A 24,184-nucleotide genomic window follows, 5' to 3' on the forward strand; every position below is an offset into this window, starting at 1 on the left:
CCGGCCCCGCCCCCTCCTCGTGGGCGGCCCCTCCCCCAGGCTTCGGCTGGCCCCCCCCCCTCCCCACCCCCAGCCCCATCTGTTTTCCTCGGCGCTGAGTGGATTATATTGTATGGGACTGGGGGCGGCCGCACGGCCGCGGCGGGACGGGGCGAGCGCGCGGCCCCCGCCGGCTGCCGGAGCAGCGGCCGCTTCAGCGACTCGGCCCGCCGCCCCCCCCCCCCGCCCGGCGCGCCTCAGCCTGTGCTCACGCCGAGCGGCGGGAGCCGCCGCGCGCTGAGAGGCGCTTGCCCGTGGCCGGAGTCGGAGCGAGGGAGAGCGGGCGAGCGGGCGGGCGGGCGGGCGAGCGCGGCGGGGAGATGTGCCCGGAGGAGGGCGGCGCGGCCGGGCTGGGCGAGCTCCGCTCCTGGTGGGAAGTCCCGGCCATCGCGCACTTCTGCTCGCTCTTTCGCACGGCGTTCCGCCTGCCCGACTTCGAGATCGAGGTGAGTGGCGGGCGCGGCGCCCCTTTCTCCGCGCTTCTCCGCGGGGAGCCGCGGGCCGCCGACTTGGCGCGGAGAGCGGGCGGCGAGGGGCGAGGGGGCTCGGCGGCGGGCACGAGGCGGCCGGCCGGCACGGGCTCCCCGCCGGCCCCGCGCGCTCTCGCCGGCGGGGGTCGAGCCTGCTTTTGTCGGCGCGGGACCCGGGGGCTCTCCCGGGACTTCTCGGGCGGCCCGAGGGCGAGAGTGCGCGCGCGCTCCCCGCCCGCCCGGAGCTTCGGAGGCGGCGAGCAGCTGTTCAGGCGGGGACGGGGCCGGGGCCGGGGTGCGGGCGCACGAGCCGGGGGGCCACCGCGGCCGGGCGGGAGCGGCCCTGGGCAGGGTCGGCGTTGCTCGGGAGACGCTCGCCCGGCTCGCACTTGGCCGACTTGGGGAGGCCGGTAACTCTTCGGCGCTTCCAGTCAACTTTGGGCGGGCGGGGATGGGGCCTGAGCTTGGGGCGGTCTCCTGGTGGGACCGCCTGGCGCTCACCGTCGCTCGGGACGCCGAGGCTGTGGAGGAAAGTTTGGGACACCCCACTCACCCCCCCTCCCTTTTTAAAAACAGCTCCTCTTCTGAGGAACTTGCAGTCCTCTATGTTCGAGGAGCTCGCTCGCTGCTCGCTGAGTTGATTTCGCCACCATTATTCCCCCCCGGGCGAGCGAGGAGGAAAGGGATGGCTTTCTGGCCAGGCCGAAGGTGCTTTTCAAGACCCGAGGCTTTGTGATAACTGGACTGAAATCGGAGGGTCCGAGTGGCAAGGACAGTGGCGGGAGTGTGGGAAACGGAACGTGTAAGATGTCCCAAAGCAGCAGCAGCAGCAGCAGCAGCAGCAGCAGCATCTCGTCTTTTCTTTTTGGATGGAGGTGTGAAATGTATGATGGGTTGGCAGGTTGATTTCTTTTCTGTGATAATCTGTGTTGTGACTTAACCACCTTTTTCCTCGGGACAAAGGTACACGGAACTGTTGGTCAGTTTATTGTTTCCAGTTCTGTGGATGGCTTTACAATTGAAATAATCGAAATTAAAGTAATTTAATTGGAGGGTCTGGCCGTTGTGATCACCTCTCCACCCCCATGAACCTTGCTTTTAATTTGGTGACTCCTGAGGTTTTTGCTCACCTTTGTTTTTAAAGTCAGTTGTGTTTGCAGAAATATTATTTGCATTCTCCTATGAATGAAGCGTGGGAACTTGCTCTTGTTGCAGAGTTAATGAAATCGGAAAACTAAAACGGTCACAAGAGCTGGGTTAGGAGAATGAAGGGGAATGTAGACTGAAACCAGGGCCACTCGTTGGCTTTTGGAGGTACTCTATAAAACAATGTGAGTAGGTTGGTAGGTTCTCCAGGTCGGGGGCTTCTCCACGTTTCAGGAAAATGTAACTTGGGAATTTAACGAAACCTCAAAGCGTTTGTTTACAAAGTTTGAACATGGATGTAAAGAACATTTTTGTGATGAAATTTTTTAATGATATCGGACTACAAAGATAACGATTTGAGGAATCTTAAAGGGGAAGGGATGCTTAATGATTCTGACGTCCTCTGTTTCCTTTTAGTTGGTTTGAAATCCTGAGTAGTCTAATTAAATCCTGCTGCTCAAAATGGTGGCTGCCGTGTGGGGTATTGCTTGTGACAGTGCCATATTGGGTTGCTGGTAAACTTGTCCCCAGCCCCTTTTCTTTCTTCCAAGAGAAAGTAAGTGGATGTGCCAGATTACAAATTGAGTGCATTTGAAGAACACTACCGTTGGGGAAAAGGCCACCTTTCCAAGTCCTTGTTTTCCCATTTTGTTGATAGAAAAATAGAGGAAACTCATTTTGCCTTAATTATACTCATCATATTTAGAGTAACCTATAATTTCTATCCTAAGTAGTAAACTTGAGGTTTCTCAGTATTAGATGGCCTAATTCCTCTAGGCAATGTAAGCACTTACTGTCCTTCACATGGTGAATAATCAGGTCTACTTGACATAGTGTCTTTTAATTCTAGTGGTTAAAAAAATGTGTGGGTGTTCCTGTGTCAGGGAGTGCTAGTGGAGGGCAGAGGACAGTTTGAGGGAATTGGTTCTCTCCCTCCATGGGAGAGCCCCAGGAATCAAACTCAGGTTGCCCTCAGGTTGTCTGCCACCAAGCCTGACTTCACAGGGAGTCACCATCCCTGTCCCTGATTCTAGCGTTTCTTGGAAGAGACATTTTGTTAGTTAAAGTGTATGTATGTTACTTAAAAAACATTCAACACATTAATATCCTGATTCCAACATGTACATATTTTAAATACCATGAAACCTTTTCCCCCTCCCCTATGGAGAAGATCATTAAACATGTAACAAATTATAATGACTTTCCCCTCCTGTATTTAATTCAGGGTTTTGAATAGTTATCAAAAGATGAACTATCTAAAATTCTAATTTCTAAGAAGTTTGATTTTGACCCATCAACAGTGCAGAATTCCCCAGACACCATCAGTAAATTTTGTTTTTGTTTTTCTTATGTGATTTGAAAACATCAACTAGTTTATTGGTTAGGTTTACAGTGCAGTGTTAGACCTTCTCTTAAAGTAAAAATCTGTCAGTGCTGAGCTGTATCTACCTGGTGGGCATGTGGAAAGACCCTGTAGTTCTAATTACACCTTGAAAATCTAGAAATGAGGAATATAAACTACCACATAGTCAGAGTTGGACATCATTCCTTTAGGAAATCAGTTTTCAGTTGTGTGAAAGATCTAATTTTATTACCCGTTTCTCCCAGGCTGAATCCTTGGATTTATAGCAAATTTAGGAAGCAGAATCCTTAAGGACTTGGTTTCTATCCAAAATGAAGCAATCTCTCAGCTGGGTGAAAGACTCCAGGATTCTTGTTGCTGTTCTGTGAGAGGTCAAGACCTCCCACTTAGAGAACAGGTCCCTAAAGTAGGGGTGTTTTTATTTTTGCATGTAAAAATATTTTTGTACTGTTAATTAACCTTAAACAGATTGTTTCTTTAAAAGAGTCAACGTACTTGACTTTGTGTGTGTGTGGTGCTGGAGATGAACTCAGGGTCTTTATAACATGCTTGCTAGTCAGGCACTGTTATCACTGAGCAGGCTTTCCCGGCCCTTTTCTTTTTCTTCTTCTTCTCCTCCTCCTCCTCCTTTTTTTTCAAGACAGGGTTTTTCTGTATTCCTGGATGTCCTGGAACCCCCTCTGTAGACCAGGCTGACCTCTGCCTCCTAAGTGCTGGAATTAAAGTCATACACCACTACACCCTGATTTTTGCTTTTTTTTTTTTTTTTTTTTTTAGCACCCTTAAATAATGATTCTAAAGTAATCAGAACAAAAATCAGAGGATACTATAACAATGCTTTCAGTTGTTCCAGATTTTTAGTTGTTTTAGATAGGAGTATATGTAGCCCAGGGTTGAGCACTTGCTAGAATACCCAAAGTTGCCATAATCCCCCCCCCCTTTTTTTTTTTTTTTTTGGTTTTTCGAGTTGGGTTTCTCTGTGTAGCTTTGCGCTTTTCCTGGACCTCGCTCTGTAGACCAGGCAGGCCTCAAACTCCAAAAGATCCGCCTGCTTCTGCCTCCCGAGTGCTGGGATTAAAGGCATGAGCCATCACTGCCTGGCATCCCCTGGTTTTTAAAAACAATACATGATTATTATATAAAGCTTAAGTTTTTGCAAAATACAAATAAAAGAATTAAAATAACTCAATCACCAATTGGTTTTAGGCATACTCAGAAATGGTCCCTCCTAGGACACAGCCAGGAATCATCTAGCCTGAAATCCCCATGTTACAAATCTGGAACCAAAGTAGTCTTCCTAAAATCACAACTTTATGTCAAGGGCGAGGATGAACGAACCACAATCCAGGTGTCTAACACTTTTTGAAAATGTCTTCAAGAATTGAAATGCAGTAGTAGAGCTGGGCTTGGCCTGTAGGAGGCTCTAGATCCAGCAGTCTACACACTACACTTTGCCTCTGCAAACTTGTTAACATATTTAGAAATTCCTATGTTCCTGATTGGTTTGTGCTATAGATTAGGTGTGGCTTTTATTTTTCAGAAGAGGCTAGGGTGTAGTTAGACATGAATAGATTAAAGACATTGCATTCAGTAGTTGGTTATCATTAAATACTATATGTTGTTTTTTGATGTAATGGGACTGAACCCAGGGTTTTGTTTAACACATGCTGGGCATTGAGCTACAACCAACCCTACCTAGCCCTTATTTATTATTGTTTTCTAAGAGTCTCACTCTGTAGCCAGGGTTGGTGGATTTAGTAAGTAGCTAAGCACGCTTTCTATCCCAGTGCGGCTTCCCTAGTAGTTTGGGTTATAGGCATATAACCCATTATAGGCATATAACCCATCTAGTCATCAAAGCAGCTTATAGCTGGCCTCCTTTGGCCACATTAGCTGATAATAGAATCCACAGTTATATATGATTTAGTAAAAGCCAAATATTTTGTATTTAATATTGTATTGAATTAGATTAGTTAAGTTTGTCCTGATTTGGAACAAAGATATTTGGCCTCTTTAAAGATTTAATGCTTGCTCTAAACTGAAGTAAGGCAAGGGAGGACATAATGGTTTTCCATAACCTTATAGAGCAGCAACTCTTGACCTGTGCATAGGGTACGATTTGGGGTCACCTCATAAGACCATTGAAAAACACAGACATTTATATTGAAATTCCTAACAGCAAAATTAGTTATGAAGTAGCAATGAAAATAATTTTGTGGTTGGGGTGTCATCACAACATGAGGAACTGTATTAAGGGGTCTCAGCATTAGGAAGGTTGAGAACCACTGTTATAGAGAGCTGGGCAGAGCTGGAGTGGTCCCTCCAAGTAGATATTTGGAATTGTTTACATGGATTTGAGTGATTTGTATAGTAGCTGAAGTCTGATCAAATTAATTTAATTGTTTCTGCCTACCTTTCTTTCCTGAGATCCTTGCTTTTTTTTTAAAGGCTTAATGTTTCCTGCCATGTGTCTTCTTCCTGGTTGTGGTTGTGTGTGCCTGAAGTCCCTTCCTCAGTAGCATAATGTGGGGCCAGTGTACATAGAGCTTTGTATTCTAACCTTGGTATTTCTGTTTCTAGACCCTGTGGTGATATTTGTAATCTAAGAAATAAAGCTCGCCTGAAGATCAGAGGACAGAGCCAGCCACAGAGTTAACATAGAGGTCAGGCAGTGGTGGCACACACCTTTAACCCCAGTATCCCCAGTGTGTGGGAAGCACACAAGCCACCAGCACTAGGAAGGTTGAGATAGGAAGCGAAATGGCTAGGCGGAGAAAGGCATATAAGCATGAGAGACAGGAACTAGGGCCCTTTTGGCTGAGAACTCAGAGGCATTCTGTCTGGATTCGTGGGGACAGGATCAGCTGAGGAGTTGGCAAGGTGAGAAATGGCTGTGGCTTGTTGCTTTGTCTCTCTGATCTTTCAGCATTTACCCCAGTGTCTGGCTCCAGATTTTTATTGTAAGACCATTTAGGATTCATGCAACAAGCCCCTTCATCAAGAGAATGAGCCATGAATTATAATTAACACAAGTAATACAATTTGCTGAAACTAAAGCATACATTAGTTGTATCCAGTGTGTTCAGGGATGGGTCATACAGATTTTGTTGATGTACAGGTATGAATGCTATCAGGGTAGGGATTAGAGTTAACATTTTAATCAAATTCTAAACTATTCGAAGGTTAAATGATCTGGATTGGAGCTGGTGGTAGTTCTATCACTCTGTAGACTGAGGCTGGAGGACTATCTGTTCTAGAACAGCCTAGATCAAAAAAAAGCAAAACAAGAAAGAGGAAATAGGAAAGAATAGTTTTGTCCTGATTAGGGGAATCAGAAGCTATTTCTTGAGTTCAGGCCCTGGACTAGGAATTATAAACGTGTTTGTTTGGAAGTATGAGGGATCAATTCTAGGGCCTGGGCATAATCAGGCCTCTCTAATTGAACCTATTCCCTTCCAGGAAACTTGGATTGTAATGGTGCCCTTAACTAGCCTTGTGACCTGGAGCAGGTTAAAGTAATGTAGGGTATGAGACATACAGTGTTGTACATTTAAAAAAAAGCAACTCTGCTGGGCGGTGGTGGCACACGCCTTTAATCCCAGCACTCAGGAGGCAGAGCCAGGCAGATCTCTGTGAGTTCGAGGCCAGCCTGGTCTATAGAGTGAGATCCAGGACAGGCACAAAAACTACACAGAGAAACCCTGTCTTGGGGGAAAAAAAATCCATCTCATCCTGAGCTGCTCATAACCAGTGGGTAGAGATTACCCTCATCTTACAGATGTGGAAATTGAAAGCTTGTCAAGGCTGGGTGTTTGTACAAGAATTCCTACCTGGGTCCAGGAGCTTTTACAAGTTTTTGTTGCCGCTCTGTTGAAGTTTTGTGGAGGTTTCTGTCTTGAAGGCAGAGATTCCATAGTGCAAGTCTGGAGTTTCTTGTTGACAAGATACTTTGTTGTTCATTAGGTGTGTGTGCATGATGCATATGTGTGGCATATGTGGGGTCAGAGAACAAGCTGGGGTGTTGGTCTTGGCCTCTCACCTTGTTTGAAGTGTCTGACGGCTTTAAGATGTATGTTCTGGGGAATCTCCATTCAGGTCTTCAGGCTTTCATGGCAAGCGTTTTACCCACTGAGCCGTCTCCTGACCCAACTCTTTTATTTTGTTTTTGAGACCTTTTGTTTTGTTTTGTTTTTCTAAGCCTGGCTGTCCTGGAACTCACTTGTGTAGACAAGGCTGACCTCAACTCAGATCTGCCTGCCTCTGCCTCCCAAGTGCTGGGATTAAAGGTGTGTGTCACCACTGCCTGGTGAGATAGGCTTGTGTTTTTACTCTGTAACCCAGGCTGGCTTAGAACTTGATATAATTCTCTTGCCTTAGCCTTTGGAATGCTGAGTTACAAGTGTGAGTCCCATTGTCTGGCAGAAGATTATTTTTAAATCTTCTGCTGAAATAAGTGCAAAGAGCCAAGTTAATGTAATAATTTCTGTTGACAAATGTCTATAAAGCATCTATGTGCTAGTCAGGGTACTAGCTGTTGGAGGTACAGCTATGTGTATAACACACAAAAAATACATGATCTCTGGGTGGGTTAGATGCCTCAGTGGATGAAGGGGTGTGCTACCAAGCTTGAAGGCTTGAATTTAACCCTGAACCAACATGGTAGGAGAGAATTAACGTCTTCAAGTTTTTCCTCTGACCTCCACATGTTTTCAGTGGTATACACACACACACACACACACACACACACACACACACACACACACACACAATTTTTTTCCGAGACAGGGCTTCCCTGTTTAGTCCTCACTATCCTGGAACTCAAGATATCTACCTGCCTCTGTTCCCAAGAGTTGTGATTAAAGGCATGAGCCACAATGCACAGATGACACAAAATAATTTAAATTTAATAATTTATTTATTTTTTATTTTTCTTGTTTTTTTTGAGACAGGGTTTCTCTGTGTAGCTTTGCGCCTTTCCTGGAACTCACTTGGTAGCCCAGGCTGACCTCGAACTCACAGAGATCCACCTGGCTCTGCCTCTCGAGTGCTGGGATTAAAGGCGTGGGCCACCACCGCCCGGCTTAAATTTAATAATTTAATAAAAAAAAAAATCCTCACTCTGGATCCTGCCCTCTTCTTAGTGAACAAATGGTACGGTATGTCACAGGATCTAAGAAATGAAGTCTAGGGAAGCTTGAAGAGTCATGGTAAGGGATGGCTACTGTAATTTAAGAGAGGGATAGGGATTGATGGCTTGCTGAGAAAGCATTTGAGTGGAACTGAGATAAGTGATTTAAAATGATTTAAAGGTGGCTGTGATGGCACATGCCTTTAATTCCAGCACCCTGGAGCAGAGGCAGGTGGGTCTCTTGAGTTAAGGCCAGCCTGATCTGTATACGGAGTGAGATCTAAGCCAGCCAGGACTATACAAGACCCTGTCTCAAAAACAGAAACAAAACAAGTTCTATTTTTTAATTATTTTTGTGTGTATAGGTGTTTTGCCTGCATGCATGTTTGTGCCTGGTGACCTCAGATGCCAGAAGAGGATGTAGGATTCCTGGACGCTGGAGTTACAGAACCCTGCTAGCCACCATTCGGGTGCTGGGAATTGAACCTGGGTTCTGTGGAAGAGCAGGGAGGGCTCTTAACTACTGAGGCATCTCCCCAACAGGAACAAAACAAACAAATTTTTAAAATAACTTACATTTTTTTTTTGTTTTTTCATACTAGTGTATTTTTTATGATTTATTTATTTTTATTTTATGTGGTTTGGTATTTTGCCTGCATGTATGTCTGTGTGAAAGTGTTGGATGCCCTGGAGGTGGAGTTACAGGCAATTGTAGGCTGCCATGTGGATGCTGGGAATTGAACCCAGGTCCTCTGGAAGAACAGCCAGTGCTCTTAACTGCTGAGCCATCTGTCCAGCCCCCTCATACACTGTATTTAATATAACACATGTATTATGTATCCTGGATTGGCCTAGAATTGCAGCTATCATCTTATTACAGTTGTGTACTATCTTGGTCCATAGAAGATCCGTTTTTAAACCTTCTGCTTTCTCTTTTGAAGAGTCAGAGTCCCCTCTTCCTCAATGGAGGGAAGACAAGAACAGGATGTGAGTTACAGAAGGGCAACTCCATAATGCAGTGTGGGTCCTGAAAGTGGGCGACGTCCTTTTGTAATGGAATTGTCACAGAATAATAGGCAGTCACCTTTCTAGCTCCCTACCCACCCCACCCCCCTTTCCCTTCTTTCTCACCACAGAGAGCTTCAGAGGAGAAATTGGGACCTCTTAACAGTTATAGAAAGGTTGGTTTCCCCTCTCATCCATGAAGGACACTCCATGTTGGTTTGGTATTGACTTGCCTTATAACTGATGGTAAATTCAGCCTTGCTTTATTTTCTGGAACACAATTAATTAGGAAGGCCTAAAATTCAACCTGGGTAGTATAGCTTTTGATAGCAAAGTCTTAAGGTTGGCTTCCTAGGATGTTAAGGATCCAGAGTGAGGAATTCTGGCAGTGTGGAAACCACCAATGCAGAGGCAAAGTAGTGTGTAGACTGCTGGATTTGGGCCTCCTACAGGCCAAGCCCAGCTCTACTACTGCATTTCAATTCTTGAAGACATTTTCAAAAGGTGTTAGACACCTGGATTGTGGCTCATCTTCTCCCTTGACATAAAGTTGTGATTTTAGGAAGACTACTTTGGTTCCAGATTTGTAACATGGGGATTTCAGACTAGATGATTCCTGGCTGTGTCCTTGGAGGGACCATTTCCGAGGATGCTTTGTACCATTGACTCAAGCAAATCATCATAGGCAGCCTGGGTTATTACCTATACTCTACAAATTAATTGTACCAAATAGAAGCTGCAAATCCATACTTGTCTGGTGTTTGTAAATTATATGGACGTCTTTCTCTTTCAGTGGAAACTTGCCTGCAAAGAAGCTTCTTTGATAGGAACTTCTGAAGGTTGACGTTTTCATTATTTCTGTTGTTCTCAAACTGACCTAATATTTTATGTTTGAGATTTGGAGGGATTCTGGAGGAGTGCCTTGAATTATGTTATTTCACTACTTTGGAGGTGGGTGTTGAGACAGAGTTTCTCTGTGTAACAGCTCTGGCTGTCTTGGAACTGGCCTCAAACTCAGAGATCTGCCTGTCTCTGCCTCCCAAGAGCTGGGATTAGAGGCATGGGCCACCTTGCTGGCATTTCTTCACCCTTTTTTTTTTTTTTTTTTTTTTTTAAAACAGGCTCTCACTGTAGTTCAGGCCAGTCTGTCACTCATCTGTGTAGTCTAGGCTGGCCTTCAGCTCATGACAGTCTTGCTGTTCAGTCTGGAGACCAAACTAGCTTCAAACTCAGATCTTCCTGCTTGACTGCTTGACTCCCCATTGCTGGGACTAAAGGAGTATGCCACCACATCTGAAGGAGGTTTTGAAGGGAGTACTGCAGTGTCAGAAAGCTGGTAAACAGATACTTGGGTTAGCATCTCCTCTCCCCTTCTTCCTTTCTCTCTAGAATGGCTCTCACTATGTAGACCAGGTTGCCCTCAAAAATCACAGAGAACTACTGCCTCTGCCTCTTCAGTGCTAGAATTAAAGGTGTGTGCCACCATACCCGGTGATAAATGGGTTAATTTGGTTTGGATAGAAGATGGCATTGTGATACTGACTGAAATAGTCTATTGTACTTTGGAGTGCTCTGATTTCCTTGGATGAAAGAGGTGAAACACAGGGCAGTGGTGGCGCACGCCATTAATCCCAGCACTCAGGGGGCAGAGGCAGGTCGATGTCTGTGAGTTCAAGGCCTGCTTGGTCTACAGAGCTAGTTCCAGGAAATCCATGGCAGAGAAACCCTGTCTTGGAAGAAAAAAATGAACTATTTTAACCTGTTCACCTATCTGTGGCTTTTGACTTTACCTTGGTTGGTAGCCCTTCCCTTCCTTCAGTCTCTTCACATTGGGCTGGAACCTGAGGATGGGCAAGCACTGTATTACTGAGCCACACCTCCAGCCTGCTGAGCCTTCTTAACATTCTCTTTTAACTTGGGCCTGGGACTTGGCCACTTCCTTTGTTTCTTCTATTACTCTGTTGTGCTCAACTCCTGATGTGTCCTAGGGCCTGCTCTGGGCATGTGTGGAGGAGGGGTAGAATTTTGGGTCTGCATCAAGGTGCTAAATCTCAGACTTCCTATAAATAAGCTGCTGGGAAGTCAGTCTCTTCTCTGCAACTTAAAGGCTTTTTTTCCCCTTTTCCTTTTCCTTTTTTTTTTTAAATACACTTTGAATTCTGAAGGCATATGATCTCTCAGAATAATGCTCTTGTGTCCTGTGTCTTGTACTTCATTAGCCACACAGGTTTCAAATGTAATTACATAACAATACATGAGGGCTACTATTCATTTTCACATTTAAAGTCTCTGACCTCATCCAGCCTTTATCGGGGTCTACTTTTTTCCTGTGGTAGGTTTGCTGGGGTAACTGACTTGAAATGTAGTAGAGCATGTGGTCACCTTAAGTATACATTGGTACTGTGTGTGTTCTCCTGCTTAGCCCATCAGAAAGTCAGTGTGAAAACAGAGCAGTGATTTGGCCACACTGATACCAACTATTTCACTAACTAATTTCCAGGAGCGGAGTCAGTTTTTCCGAACTGAGAAAGCCGTTAAGCAGTCTTGTTGACTGGAACAGTGATTGTCTGTCTTCTGGCCAGTTCCTTTTAATGAACACCCCTTCCCTGAATGTTTATTGTTTCTGCAACAATGGCACTTGGGACAGGTTATTTGCCTGACAGAAAGTGTGTTAACAGATCTGCTCCTTTGGGGAATCCTTTTTCTTCTCATTTCCTTTGTGTCTCTTCTCTCATCCTCAAAGGTTATTCCTGGGTTCTTTGGGTATGCACAGTTTTAATGTCCTAGAGGTCCTTGTTCAGAGAACTTTGTTTATAGAACATAGAGAATTTCACTTGGTATAATTATTGGAACTTTTGACCCACTCTTTGAGTGGTATTGGTTTGGGCTAGTATCCCATACACATGCACTACTACTACTACTACTACTACTACTACTACTACTACTACTACTACTACTAATTATTTGTGTGTGTGTGTGTGGGGGGGAGACATAAACAGAGAGCTGTGTGGAGGCCAGAGGTCACCTTACGAATGTTCTCAATTGCTTTCCACCTTTAAAAGTAAAAAAAGTTTTACTTTTACTTTATTTTTAATTTAAAAGATTTATTTATTTATTTTGTTTTTCCTGACAGGGTTTCTGTGTGTAGTCCTGGCTGTCCTGGAACTCATTCTGTAGAACAGGCTGGCCTTGAATTTAGAGATCAGCCTGCCTCTGTCTCCCAAGTGCTGGGATTAAAGACATACACCACCACTGCCCTGCGATTTATTTTTATTGTATGTGCATTGGTGTTTTGCCTGCATGTGTCTGTGTAAGGGTGTCCCCTGGAACTGAAGTTACAGACAGTTGTGAGCTGCCATGTGGTTGTTGGGAATTGAACCTGGGGTCCTCCATGGTTGTTGGGAATTGAACCTGGGGTCCTCTGGAAGAGCTACCAGTGCTTTTAACCACTGAGCCATCTCTCTAGCCCCTTATTTATTTTTGAGACATTGTTTACTCTGTAGTCCTGGCTGGCCTGAACTTGCTATGTAGACCAGACTGGCCTTGAATTTACAGGGATCTTTCTGCCTCTGTCTCAAGTGTTGAGATTCCAGGTATGTGTAACCACAGCCAATAATAATAGTAATAATAATAGTAACAACAACAGTAATAAACAATAATTTATTTTTTGATTATTATAAGGTTTTTTTTGTTGTTTGTTTTGTTTGTTTTCGAGACAGGGTTTCTCTGAGTAGCTTTGGAGCCTGTCCTGGAACTCACTTTGTAGACCAGGCTGGCCTCGAACTCACAGAGATCCGCCTGGCTCAGTTTCCCGAGTGCTGGGATTAAAGGTGTGTGCCACCACCGCCTGGCTATAAGTTATTAGTTTTACTTTTGTTTTTGAGACGGCATCTCACTATGTGTTTCCTTAGATGTCTTGGAAATCAACTGGCTACAGACTCATAGAGATCCGCCTGCCTCTGCTTCCAGTGTGCTAGGATTAAAAGTGTGTACCACCACTCCATCTTATTATTACTATTTTAAATTTATTTTGTGTGCCCGATCATATGCCATAGCATATGTATGGAGGACAGAATTCAACTTTCTGGAGTCAGTTTTCTCCTTCCACATGTGTGTCCTTGGGATAGTATTCAGGTCACCAGGATTAGTAGTATGTTAACTTGGTGAACCATCTCCCTGGCTCCTTAATTTTTTTTTTTTAATTTTTAACTTAATTTGAGTGGAATGTGTGGCACACACCTTTAATCTCAGCACTTGGGAAACAGAGGCAGGTGGATCTCTGCATTGGAGGCTAGCCTGGTCTGCACAGTGAGTTCTAGGACAGCCAGAACTACAAAGAAAAAAAAAGACTTAAATTATTATATATCTGTGTGTTTATATGTGCATTATGAGTACAGCTACCCTCAGAGAGCAGAAGATGGCATCGGATTCCCTTGGAGCTTGGTGGTACAGGCAATTGTGAGCTGTGCATTTTGGGTGCTGGGAACTGAATTTGAGTCCTGTGTAAGAGCAGTAGGTTCTCTGTAGACAGATTTTTCTTTGGGCTGTCAGCTCACAAAAAAATGATGTGGAGATATTTAATTATAAAAGCTCAGCCTATAGCTTAGCTTGCCCTACTAGCACTTAAAACTTAAATTAACCCATTTCTATTCATCTGCATGTTGCCACGTGACTCGTGGCTTTTACCTCTCCTACATGTCTTGTTCCTTCTTCATCAGGCTGGCAACTCCACCTTTCTTCTTCCCAGAGCTCTCTGTCCAGAAGTCTGTGCTATACCTCCTGCCTAGCTATTGGCTGTTTAGCTTTCACAATTAATAATAAATCTCCATGTTGGAGCTTTTTTTGTGAACTGGCAGCCCAAAGAAAAATTCCTCTACAAATGGCACCCAATGTGGGGCTGATAAATCTTTACACAGAATAATCAAATATCTCACAACAGTTCTTAACCACTGAACTATCTTTCTAGCTCCCTTATCCCTAAGAATGGTTTTAAAAGTACTTTATTTATTTACTTGGGGATAGACACACATGGCACGGTGTATGTGTAGAGCGGTCAGAGGATAATTTATGGGTGTGGGTTCTCCCATTGCACCATGTAAGGTCCCAGAGAATGAATTTTTTTTTTTTTTTTTTGGTTTTTCGAGACAGGGTTTCTCTGTGTAGCTTTGCGCCTTTCCTGGAACTCGCTTTGGAGACCAGGCTGGCCTCGAACTCACAGAGATCCGCCTGGCTCTGCCTCCTGAGTGCTGGGATTAAAGGCGTGCGCCACCACCGCCCGGCTCAGAGAATGAATTTAAGTTGTCAGGCAAGTACCTGTACCTGCTAAGCCATCTTGCCAGCCCCTTCTTTATTAGTATTATGTTTTTAGACAGAGTTGAATGCAGCTCAAGTTGCCTCAGACTTGCCACGTAGCCTAGGATTTTGTTTGTTTGGTTTTGGTTTTTGAGACAGGGTTTCTCTGTAGTTCTGGCTGTCCTGGAACTTGCTCTGTAGACCAGACTGGACTCAAACTCAGAGACCCAACTGCTTCTGCCTCCTGAATGTTGGGATTAAGGTGTGTACCATCATTCCTGGCTCTACAAGTATAAATTTGAACACAGTTTACGTTCTTTCTGCTTAATGTTGCCCTTATTAAAGTTGCTGAGATTTGTGAATCAAGTTGTTATTTTATTGTTTTTCTGAGGAGGGCAGTGATAATACAGTGTAAAACCTTTATTTGCAAAGCAGTTGATAGGAGAAAATGGGCACAGTAGAAGTTCAGAGACAGGTAGTTATGCTGTGAGGGAAGTGTTCCGGGACTTGGGGCTCATGCCAAGTCAGCATGGCTAGCCAGATAATGGGAGTTCTTCTCTTATGGAACCTCATTAGAAAATGAGGTTAGTCGAAGTGATATGGGCAGCATTGCATCAAGTCTCGATTGTCAGGCTCGTTGGCCATAATTCTTCAGGAAGCAGGCAAGCGAGGTTTTAGAAGAATTCTTTTGTGCAAAATGTGATGTTTGGTTTGTTTTGTGATTTCCTTTAGACAGGATTTCTGTTTTTTTTTTTTTTTTTTTTGGCTTTTCGAGACAGGGTTTCTCTGTGTAGCTTTGCGCCTTTTCCTGGAACTCACTTGGTAGCCCAGGCTGGCCTCGAACTCACAGAGATCCGCCTGGCTCTGCCTCCTGAGTGCTGGGATTAAAGGCGTGCGCCATCACCGCCCAGCTAGGATCTCTGTATGTAACACATGAATCCAAGAAAGTTCCTGGCCTGTGTGACAGCTCAGTGATGGATGTTAATAAGCAGTCACATGGTCACAGATGAATTCTGCATTCCCCAATGGTGCAGGGAAGTATAGGAAAACTCCAGTGGAGAGCTGCCGTTACTTGAGACTTGGAGCAGGTTATATATGAGTGAATGTGAAGGGTGGATGGAAGGTTTAAGGATCATGAGAAGGGAGGAGAGGATGGCAGGCAGGCAGAGACAGAGACTAAAAATACTCCCCCCCCCCCAAAAAAAAAAAGGGTGGCGGGAAAAAGAATTCCCGGGGAAAAGTTTTAAGAGGATGAAGAATTACTCTCCCCGATAACTGTTATGACTGGTGTAGGGGTGTGTGTGTGCATGCTCAGGTGCTGAGGGTATGCACTCACGTGTGTGGTGGGGGCCAGAAGTGGACGTCAAGTGTCTACCTCTCTTGTTCTCCACCATAGTTTGGGACACAGGTGCTTGAGATCTGAACTCAGGTCCTCAGGCTCCCACAGCAAGCACTTTAACTCATCCGGCTCTTTCTCCAGCCTCTAGACAGTGTCTATAACAAGGGTCGTCGGCTTACCAGTGCTTTTACTGCTGAGCTAGCTCACCAGCCCCACTTGTGCAGTTTCAGGGTTAATTGTTGAGTTATTGAAGCTTGGAATAGTTCCTTTTTTTAGTTTCTTTCTGTTCAATATTTGTGAGACTACTGCTTTTTTATTGTTTGTTTTTGAGACTGAGCCTCACTGTGTGTGTAGTTCCTGGTTGGCCTTGAACACAGCCATCTTCAATCATTTTATGCCTTAAAGGCATTGTCTTATATAACCATAGTACAGTTATCAAAGTCAAGGAATTAAAAATGAGTAAGATCTATAGACAGTAGTATATCAAGTGCTGTCAGTTGACTTAATATGTGCAATTTATGTAACATTATATAAAAATAATTGTAAAATGACAACTCAGATGCACTTCAAACTTGCTATGTAGCCAAGGACCACCTTAAATTTTGACTCTCCTGCTTCCACTTCTTCAGTGCTAGAATTTTCAGGCATGTGCTACTACAGTATTTGATTTTTATTGTTGTTGTTTTGAGACAGGGTTTCTCTGTGTAACAGCCCTGGCTGTCCTGGAACTCATTTTGTAAATCACGCTGGCTTTGAATTCACAGAGATTCACCTGTTTTTGCCTCTTCAGTGCATGTGCCACCACACTCACTGGCTTTTATTTTTTTTAATTTTTTTAAAGGACTGGTTGTGTACTATGTAGCTTTGGATATCCTGGCCCAGGCTGGCTTCTAGCTCCTAAGAATCTGCCTGCTTCTGCCTCCCATAGTGCTGAGATTAAAGGTGTATGCCATCACACCCACCTCCCATTTATAAAAACAAGGTGGCAGTGTCTCAGGTCTGGTGGAGCATGCATTTAATTCTGGCACTCAAGAGGCAGAGGCGGGTGGGTCTTTTTGAGTTCAAGGCCAGCCAGGACTACATAGAGAGACACTGCCCTAAAACAAATGAACAAAGAAACAGACAAAAAAGCTGATTATTTTTTTTTTAAAGTGTTTGAAGTATCAGCTCTTTTTAGTGTCTGAATATAATTAATAAAAAAACTTTCTTGGAAGATTCATCTAGCCCTATTGCAGAGCTCAATTCTCATTTTTCCTTTTTGTTTTGAAGAATTTCAAGCATGCAGGGAAATTAAAAAACAAACATAATTGAGCCTTTTTATGTCTTTTAACTTTAGATTCACCAGTTATTATTAACATTTTGAGACTTTAGCTTTTGTAAGCCAGGTTGCGAATTGACACTTCACCTTTCAATAATTTGGCATGCACGCCTGAGAATAAGAACCTTCTATTTTCACCATGGCCATTAAATTATGTTCACATTTGGCAAAGTAACAGTAAGTATAGTGACATGTAGTTAGCAATCTATAGTCAAATATCCTGAGACGTTCTCACAGTATTTTAGTAGACACTTCCACCTTGGCTTTTTTATTGAGTTACAGAAGAAGCCCTCTAATTTGGGATCACAGTTTCAGAGGGTGATTCCATGACTGTCATGGTAGGAACATGGCACTAGGCAAGCATGGTGCTGGAGCAGTAGCCAAGAGCATGTTTACATTTTGAGCTAGAAGTATGAAGTGAGAGAGAGCTAACTGGGAATGGCCTAGGCTTTTGAAACCTCAAAACCTGCCCCTAGTGAAAACACTTCCTCCAACAATACTACACCTCCTAATCCTTTCCAAACAGTTCCACTAACTGGGGACCAAGCATTCAAAAAATGTGAGTCTGTGGGGCCATTCTCATTCCAACCACTACAGGAAGCATACACCTATTACCTAGCTGCGTCACTCGTTCTTTGTTCTTTATGACTGAAAAAAAAAACCTCTTGCCTATATACCATATCTTTTTGTTCATTCCTCTGTTGTTGGACATCTAGGTTGGTTCCACAGTTTGGCAAATGTGAGTATCCTAGTTCTCCTGGGTCTACCTCCCCTCCCTTGTGATCTCCCCCCAAAAAAGAAGGAAGAAGGAGGAAGAAGAAGAAGGAGGAGGAGGAGGAGGAGGAGGAGGACAACGTCTAATTTGTGTGGCCCATATTCTCACTGGAGCATGGTCTAACTCCTGGTGGCCAGCCCCTTAAAGAAAACTGAGTCCTCCCCCCTGCCCCTCTTCTTGCCAGAAGCCATTAATTGTAGAAAGCTACACTTCAGCATTCATCCTTGTCACAGTTTTTAAAAGTTTTCTTCAGGGCTGGAGAAATGGCTCAGCAGTTAATCGCACTGGCTGCTTTTCCAGAGGACCCGGTTCCAATCCCAGGACCCACATGGCAACTCATAACTGTCTGTAACTCCAGTTCCAGAGGATCCGATACCCTCACACAGATAGATATACACCCAGGCAAAAACCAATGCACATGAAATTAAAAAAAAAAAAAGAAAAAGAAAACAACAACAACAAAACTATTCTCTTCCATGGCTGTCTAGGTTGGTTCTTTTTTTGGAATGGGGTGGGGTAGGGGTTATCACAGAAGCCTTCTGTGTCTCTCTTCTCATCTGTGAGTCTGTGTCATCAATACCACTGCAAAAGTAGCTTAGAGTAGTTTTAAGTGGGTTGAAGTAAAGTTGGTTATTCTCATAATAGGTAAAATGGGTAGAATGATTTATACTTCAAGTTGCAGAAACCATTGCTGATTGGAGTAACACTACTGCACACAATGCTCAAGTTCAGGACAAACTGTTTACTTTCTGAGTCTCAGCTTTTTTATTGGCATAGTTGTTCATTGCTTACTTACTCCTTGGAGTTACAATGAGATTTGAAACAACACAGATCTCAATAAACTTAGTAGTACTAATAATTAGTAATAGTATGTGATTCCTAAATATTTGTTTAAAACTAAATTTATTTATTTTTTGTATTTGACTTTTGCCTGCATGGATGTATATGCAGTGTGTGGGAGCCTGGTGCCCTTGGAGATCAGAAGCCCCCAAATCTGGAACTGGAATTGGGGATGATTGTGAGCTGCTGGGTGTATGCTGGGAATACATAGTTCCAGTTCCATGTGGTGGTTTGAATGAAAATGGCAATCCAGATGTTGAACTCTTGGTCCCTTTCCTTTTCCAGCACCATGCACACTTTCTGCACACCACCATACTTCCTGCCATGATGACAGTGGACTAAACCTTTGAATTGTAAGCTAGCCCCAATGAAATGTTTTCCGTTATAAGAGTTGCCATGGTCGCCGGGCGGTGGTGGCGCACGCCTTTAATCCCAGCACTCGGGAGGCAGAGGCAGGCGGATCTCTGTGAGTTCGAGGCCAGCCTGGGCTACCAAGTGAGTCCCAGGAAAGGCGCAAAGCTACACAGAGAAACCCTGTCTCGAAAAACAAAACAAAAAAAAAAAAAAAAAAAAAAAAAAAAAAAAGAGTTGCCATGGTCATGGTGTCTACACAGCAGTAGAAACCCTAACTAAGATACTCCATTCTATTTTGTTTTTTTTTTGTTTTTTTTTGTTTTTTTCGAGACAGGGTTTCTCTGTGTAGCTTTGCGCCTTTCCTGGGACTCACTTGGTAGCCCAGGCTGGCCTCGAACTCACAGAGATCCGCCTGGCTCTGCCTCCCAAGTGCTGGGATTAAAGGCGTGCGCCACCACCGCCCGGCCATTATTTTATTTTTATTTATTTGTATATGAGTGCCTGAGGGGACCAGAAGAGGCTGTTGTATCCCTTGGATCTAGAGTTACAGTTGGTTGTGAGGTCTCCAGTGTAGGTGTTGGGAATCAAACTCAGGTCCTTAGGAAAAGCAGGAAATGTTTTGTTTTTTGTTGTTCCAAGACAGGGTTTCTCTGCGGAACAGCCATGGCTGTTCTAGAACTTAGAGATCCTCCTGCCTCTGCCTTCCTAGTGCTGGGATTAAAGGCATGTGCCCCCATCACCCAGTTTGGGTAGTGATATTACATTTCTCTTCAGTTACTTGACCTTAAGAAAGATAGCTTCTGCAGGGTGGTGGTAGCATATGCCTTTAATCTCTCAGCACTGGGGAGACAGAGGCAGGTGAATCTCTGTGCGTTCCAGGACAGCCTGGTCTACAGAGTGAGTTCCAGGACAGCCAGGGCTGTTAGACATAGAAACCCTGTTTCAAACAAACAAACAAACAAAAAAAGGAACCATAGTGGGGGCTGGGAGTCGTGACACACACCTTTGATCCCAGTGCTGCATAGGTTTATGCAGGTGTAGTGGTACACACCTATAATCTTAGCATTAAGGAGACTCAAAGAGTTGAAAGTCATCTTTAGCTGTATAGTGAGTTTGAGGACAGCCTGGGATGATATACTAGACCTTGTCTCAAAAATAGTCACAGACTGGGTGTGGTGGTGCACACCTTCAATCCTAGCACTGGGAGGCAGAGGCAAGTCTAATTTCTGTGAGTTCAAGGACAGCCTGGTTTACATAGGGAGTTCTAGGCCAGCCAAGGTTTCATAGAGAGACTCAGTCTCAAACCAGAACAAGACACAAGACAGACAAGCAAAACACCAACCAAATCTCAAATCCCTAAATATATAAAATGGATAGGGTTAAAAACATTGTTTGAAAATTGCTGTACACGGTAGCAGTTGAAGTTTAAGCAAGGGACAGCAATGAAATCTATTTGAAGCAGGCCTAGGGTATAGTCTGTATACAGTGTAAATATTTGTTTATTAAGTACAAACTAATCTTTGTAGCATAGAAAGTTCACTTTGCTATAGAATGGGCAAAGAACAAGGCTACATGAGATGGTGGCCTGAGAAGTACAGGTCATGTTAAGATTCTTAGGGGACAGTTTAATTATAATTTTGCAGTAGGTGGTTGTGAATACAGACTTGGCATTGAGAAGAGTTGTTTCCTGAAGGAGTGGCAGTTTAGAGAGATTTCAGACCATTGGGATGCACTTGGTTTACAACTCTGTGGAAGGAGAAGAGCAGCTTCACTCACACATGCCGTGCACATACACAATAATCAGTAAAAAAATTTAAAACTCACCTAAAATTAGAATGGATTCTGGAAAGTTGTCCTCGGACCTCTACACACTCTCCAATCACAAACAAGTGCACTTGGACACAATATTAGCTGTTATTAGTCACCAGACATTCAGTATGTGCCAGGGGTTGTGAATATATGAATTATCTCATTTAGTGTTTATAAGACAATATTTTTATGACAGACCTCTTTTGTGGTGTAGGAAAAGGCTTAGAGTAGAACACCAGTCCCAATTATCCTACCTCCAAGCTTGCACCTTTGCATTTTTCTTTCTCTATATCTGTTTTTTATCTTTAGGTGAGGTAAAACACCAATGCACATAAAAATAAATGTTCAACACACCACATTACATTTAGTTGTCTCCTTAGTCTGCCCTTGTCACAGTGGATTTGTCTGTCGATGGTACTTTTATTTTCTGGGCTTTATAATATACTATTTCTTTACTTAAAAAAATCTAGATACTCATATTCTAGTGTCCGCTGGGCATTCTTCAGGTGTGTGTCCTTTAGGTATACCATCCTTTCCCCCTTTGTGTATATTCAGTTTCTGACTAAATGTTATTCCTTGGTTGGCTTTGCTGCTATTTATTTATTTGCTAGTTTTTTTTTTGTGTGTGTGTGTGTGTGTGTGTGTGTGTGTGTGTGTGTGTGTGTGAGAGAGAGAGAGAGAGAGAGAGAGAGAGAGAGAGAGAGAGAGAGAGAGAGACAGACAGACAGACACAGACAGGCAGGGTTTCTCTGTATATCCCTGGCTGTTCTGAAACTCACTCTGTAGCCCAGGCTGGTTTTGAACTCACAGAGTTCTGCCTGCCTCTGCCTCCTGAGTGCTAGAATTAAAGGCGTTTACCACCACAACCCAGCCCTGATATTTTTATTTTCTCCTACTTTGGGGTGTTATGGATAATTAAATGAATTTGTTAATGTCCTTTTCTTTGTCTGCCTGCCTGCCCACCCACCGCCCCTCCCCTCTCCTCCCTTTCCTTCTTCCTCTCCTCTTCCCTCCTCTCTCCTTCTCTTTTCCTCTTTCCTTTCCTGTCTCCTCTACTTTCTCCTTTCCTTTCCTTTGAGACCTAGTTCTTCTGTAGACCAGGCTGACCTTGAACTCAAATCCGCTTGCCCCTGCCTCCTAAGGGCAGGGATGGTGGCATCACCATGCTGATCCTGACTCTGACTCGGTATCAGTTCTCTGTTCCTGACTTCAATTAGCCTGTTTGAACCCTACTATCTCTTTAACCCCTCTGTAGCCATTTTGTAACGTCAATATTGTGTGAAATGTGTGTAACATGACAACGATATTAATAATTCATATTGTGGTAAAAAGAACCCCTGATTGCCCATGGCCATGTCTATAAAGTAAAATCAGTAGTACCTGAATTATAGCCTCAATAAAATTGAGGTAATTTGTAAATTGATTGTTACTCAATATATTCTTACACTGGAAAACAAACATTTCAGAGCACTTTTTTTTTTTTTTTATTATGTATACAGTATTCCCTGCCAGAAGAGGGCACCAGATCTCATTACAAGTGGTTGTGAGCCACCATGTGGTTGCTGGGAATTGAACTCAGGACCTCTGGAAGAGCAGCCGGTGCTCTTAACCACTGAGCCATCTCTCCAGCCCTCAGAGCACTTTTGACACTCCATAAAAGTTAATACCTTATCTATCTTTCTTTTTTTTTTTTTTCTTTTTTTTTTAACTTTTAACTTTTCTTGTGTTTATTAGCTACTCACCTGTCTGGTGAAATGTGAATTAATGTTTTTTTTTTTTTTTTGTTATGTCTTAAGATTTATTTTTTAAATTATTTTTTAGTTTTTGAGATTATAATACTACTATACCATTGCCTCCTTCCCCTTTTTTCCTCTAAACATTTCCAAATACCCCTCCTTGCCCTTGTTCAAATTCTTGGCCTTTTTCCCCCCATTAATTGTTGTTAAATACATATATATTCCTAAATACACAGGCACAGCCTGCTCAGTCTGTGTAGTGTCCCTTACATGTATGGTTTGGACTATTTGGTATTAGATAACCAGTTGGTGTGCTGGAGAAGACACTCTTGCCACTCTCAGCATTCCCTAGTTTGTAAGTCTTTGTAGAGAACCGATTAGATGCATTGTCAGCTCAGCATGGTGATACACACCTTTAATCCCAGCATTCAGGATGCAGAGGCAGGTAGATGTCTGTTAAGTTTAAGGCCAGCCTGGTCTGGTCTATGTAGAGTGCTAGGACAGCAAGAGCTGCATAGAGAACCCCTGTCTTACAGAGAATCTCTCTAAGTATCTGGATATTATTAATGAACTCAGTCACAGAGCTCTTGAGGAGGCAAAGAGCCTGCCTCAAAAGCACAGAGCCAAGTCTAGACCTAGAGGTAGAGGCCTCAGAGCTTTCCCCTGTTCACAGTAGCATTTTTTGTGCAGCTCATGTTTAGGTAGTCATGTTGGTGAGACTTCATGGGTGTAGGTTCTGACATTTGTAGGAGACACAGTCTCATGGTAAATTTCCTGATCCTCTGACTCTCACAGTCTTTCCACCCTGTCAGTGACCCCAGAGTCTTAGGCTCAGGAGTTGTATTATAGGTGATCCATTAGGACTGGGTTCTATGTCTTGGTTGATTGTGGTTCAAGATTTGTCGTCGTCCCCGGAGCTGAGGACCGAGCCCAGGGCCTTGCACTTGCTAGGCAAGCGCTCTACCACTGAGCTAGATCCCAACCCCTAAAGATTTGTTTTATGTGCATGACTATTTAACCTGCATGTGTGTCTGTGCACCAAGTACATGCTTGGATGCCACATGAGATCACCCAGAACTGAAATTATAAGATGGTGTGAGCCAACAGAATTTGTAATTCATTCTATAATTTCTCTTGCACCTGGGATGTTTTCTCATCTCCCTCCCTCACTGAATTTCAGGCATTGACATAAGTACATACACTATACTTGGTGATTCACCCATTCTGAACTCCTTTTCCAAGTACTGAAATAGTACCCTTAGATTGATGTGCTTAGAGTCATAAATTAATGTATCAGCTCAGGTAAAGATGTTGTCAAAATACTAATTCTTCCTTTGCTAAATAGATATATTTTAGGTTACTTTAGTGTTTGTATTTATTACATTGGAATTAAAACCACCAGGGAATATAAGAACTGAGGATTTGATTCAGTGGTAGAAGACTTGTTTACCATGTGGGAAGTCCTGAGTCTGATCTCAGGTAAATAAGCAAATCCCACAAAAGCAAGTGTAGACCCATTTTTTTTTTTTTTTTTTTTTTTTTTACTTTGCTGAAGTTGAAAGTAAGCCTC

At 43.6% G+C, this 24,184-nt stretch overlaps 1 protein-coding gene across 4 annotated transcripts in view; it reads left to right on the plus strand.

The window, feature by feature from the left end:
* Positions 1-245: 245 nt before the first annotated feature.
* Positions 246-24,184, plus strand: part of LOC128099140 (chromatin remodeling regulator CECR2) — a 114,558-nt gene continuing 90,619 nt past the window's right edge. For 2 of the 4 annotated variants that reach the window (XM_052720841.1, XM_052720842.1), the window contains exon 1: positions 247-485. In XM_052720841.1, coding sequence (XP_052576801.1) covers positions 360-485 — 126 coding nt within the window. In that variant the 5' untranslated portion in view covers positions 247-359. Of the gene's footprint in view, positions 486-24,184 lie in introns of all 4 variants that reach the window. The other 2 variants (XM_052720844.1, XM_052720845.1) reach the window with 2 other exon arrangements.

Source organism: Peromyscus californicus, unplaced genomic scaffold, assembly GCF_007827085.1.
Source record: "Peromyscus californicus insignis strain IS unplaced genomic scaffold, ASM782708v3 Scaffold_6__1_contigs__length_162567912, whole genome shotgun sequence".
In the NCBI taxonomy this organism is placed as follows: Eukaryota; Metazoa; Chordata; class Mammalia; order Rodentia; family Cricetidae; genus Peromyscus; species Peromyscus californicus.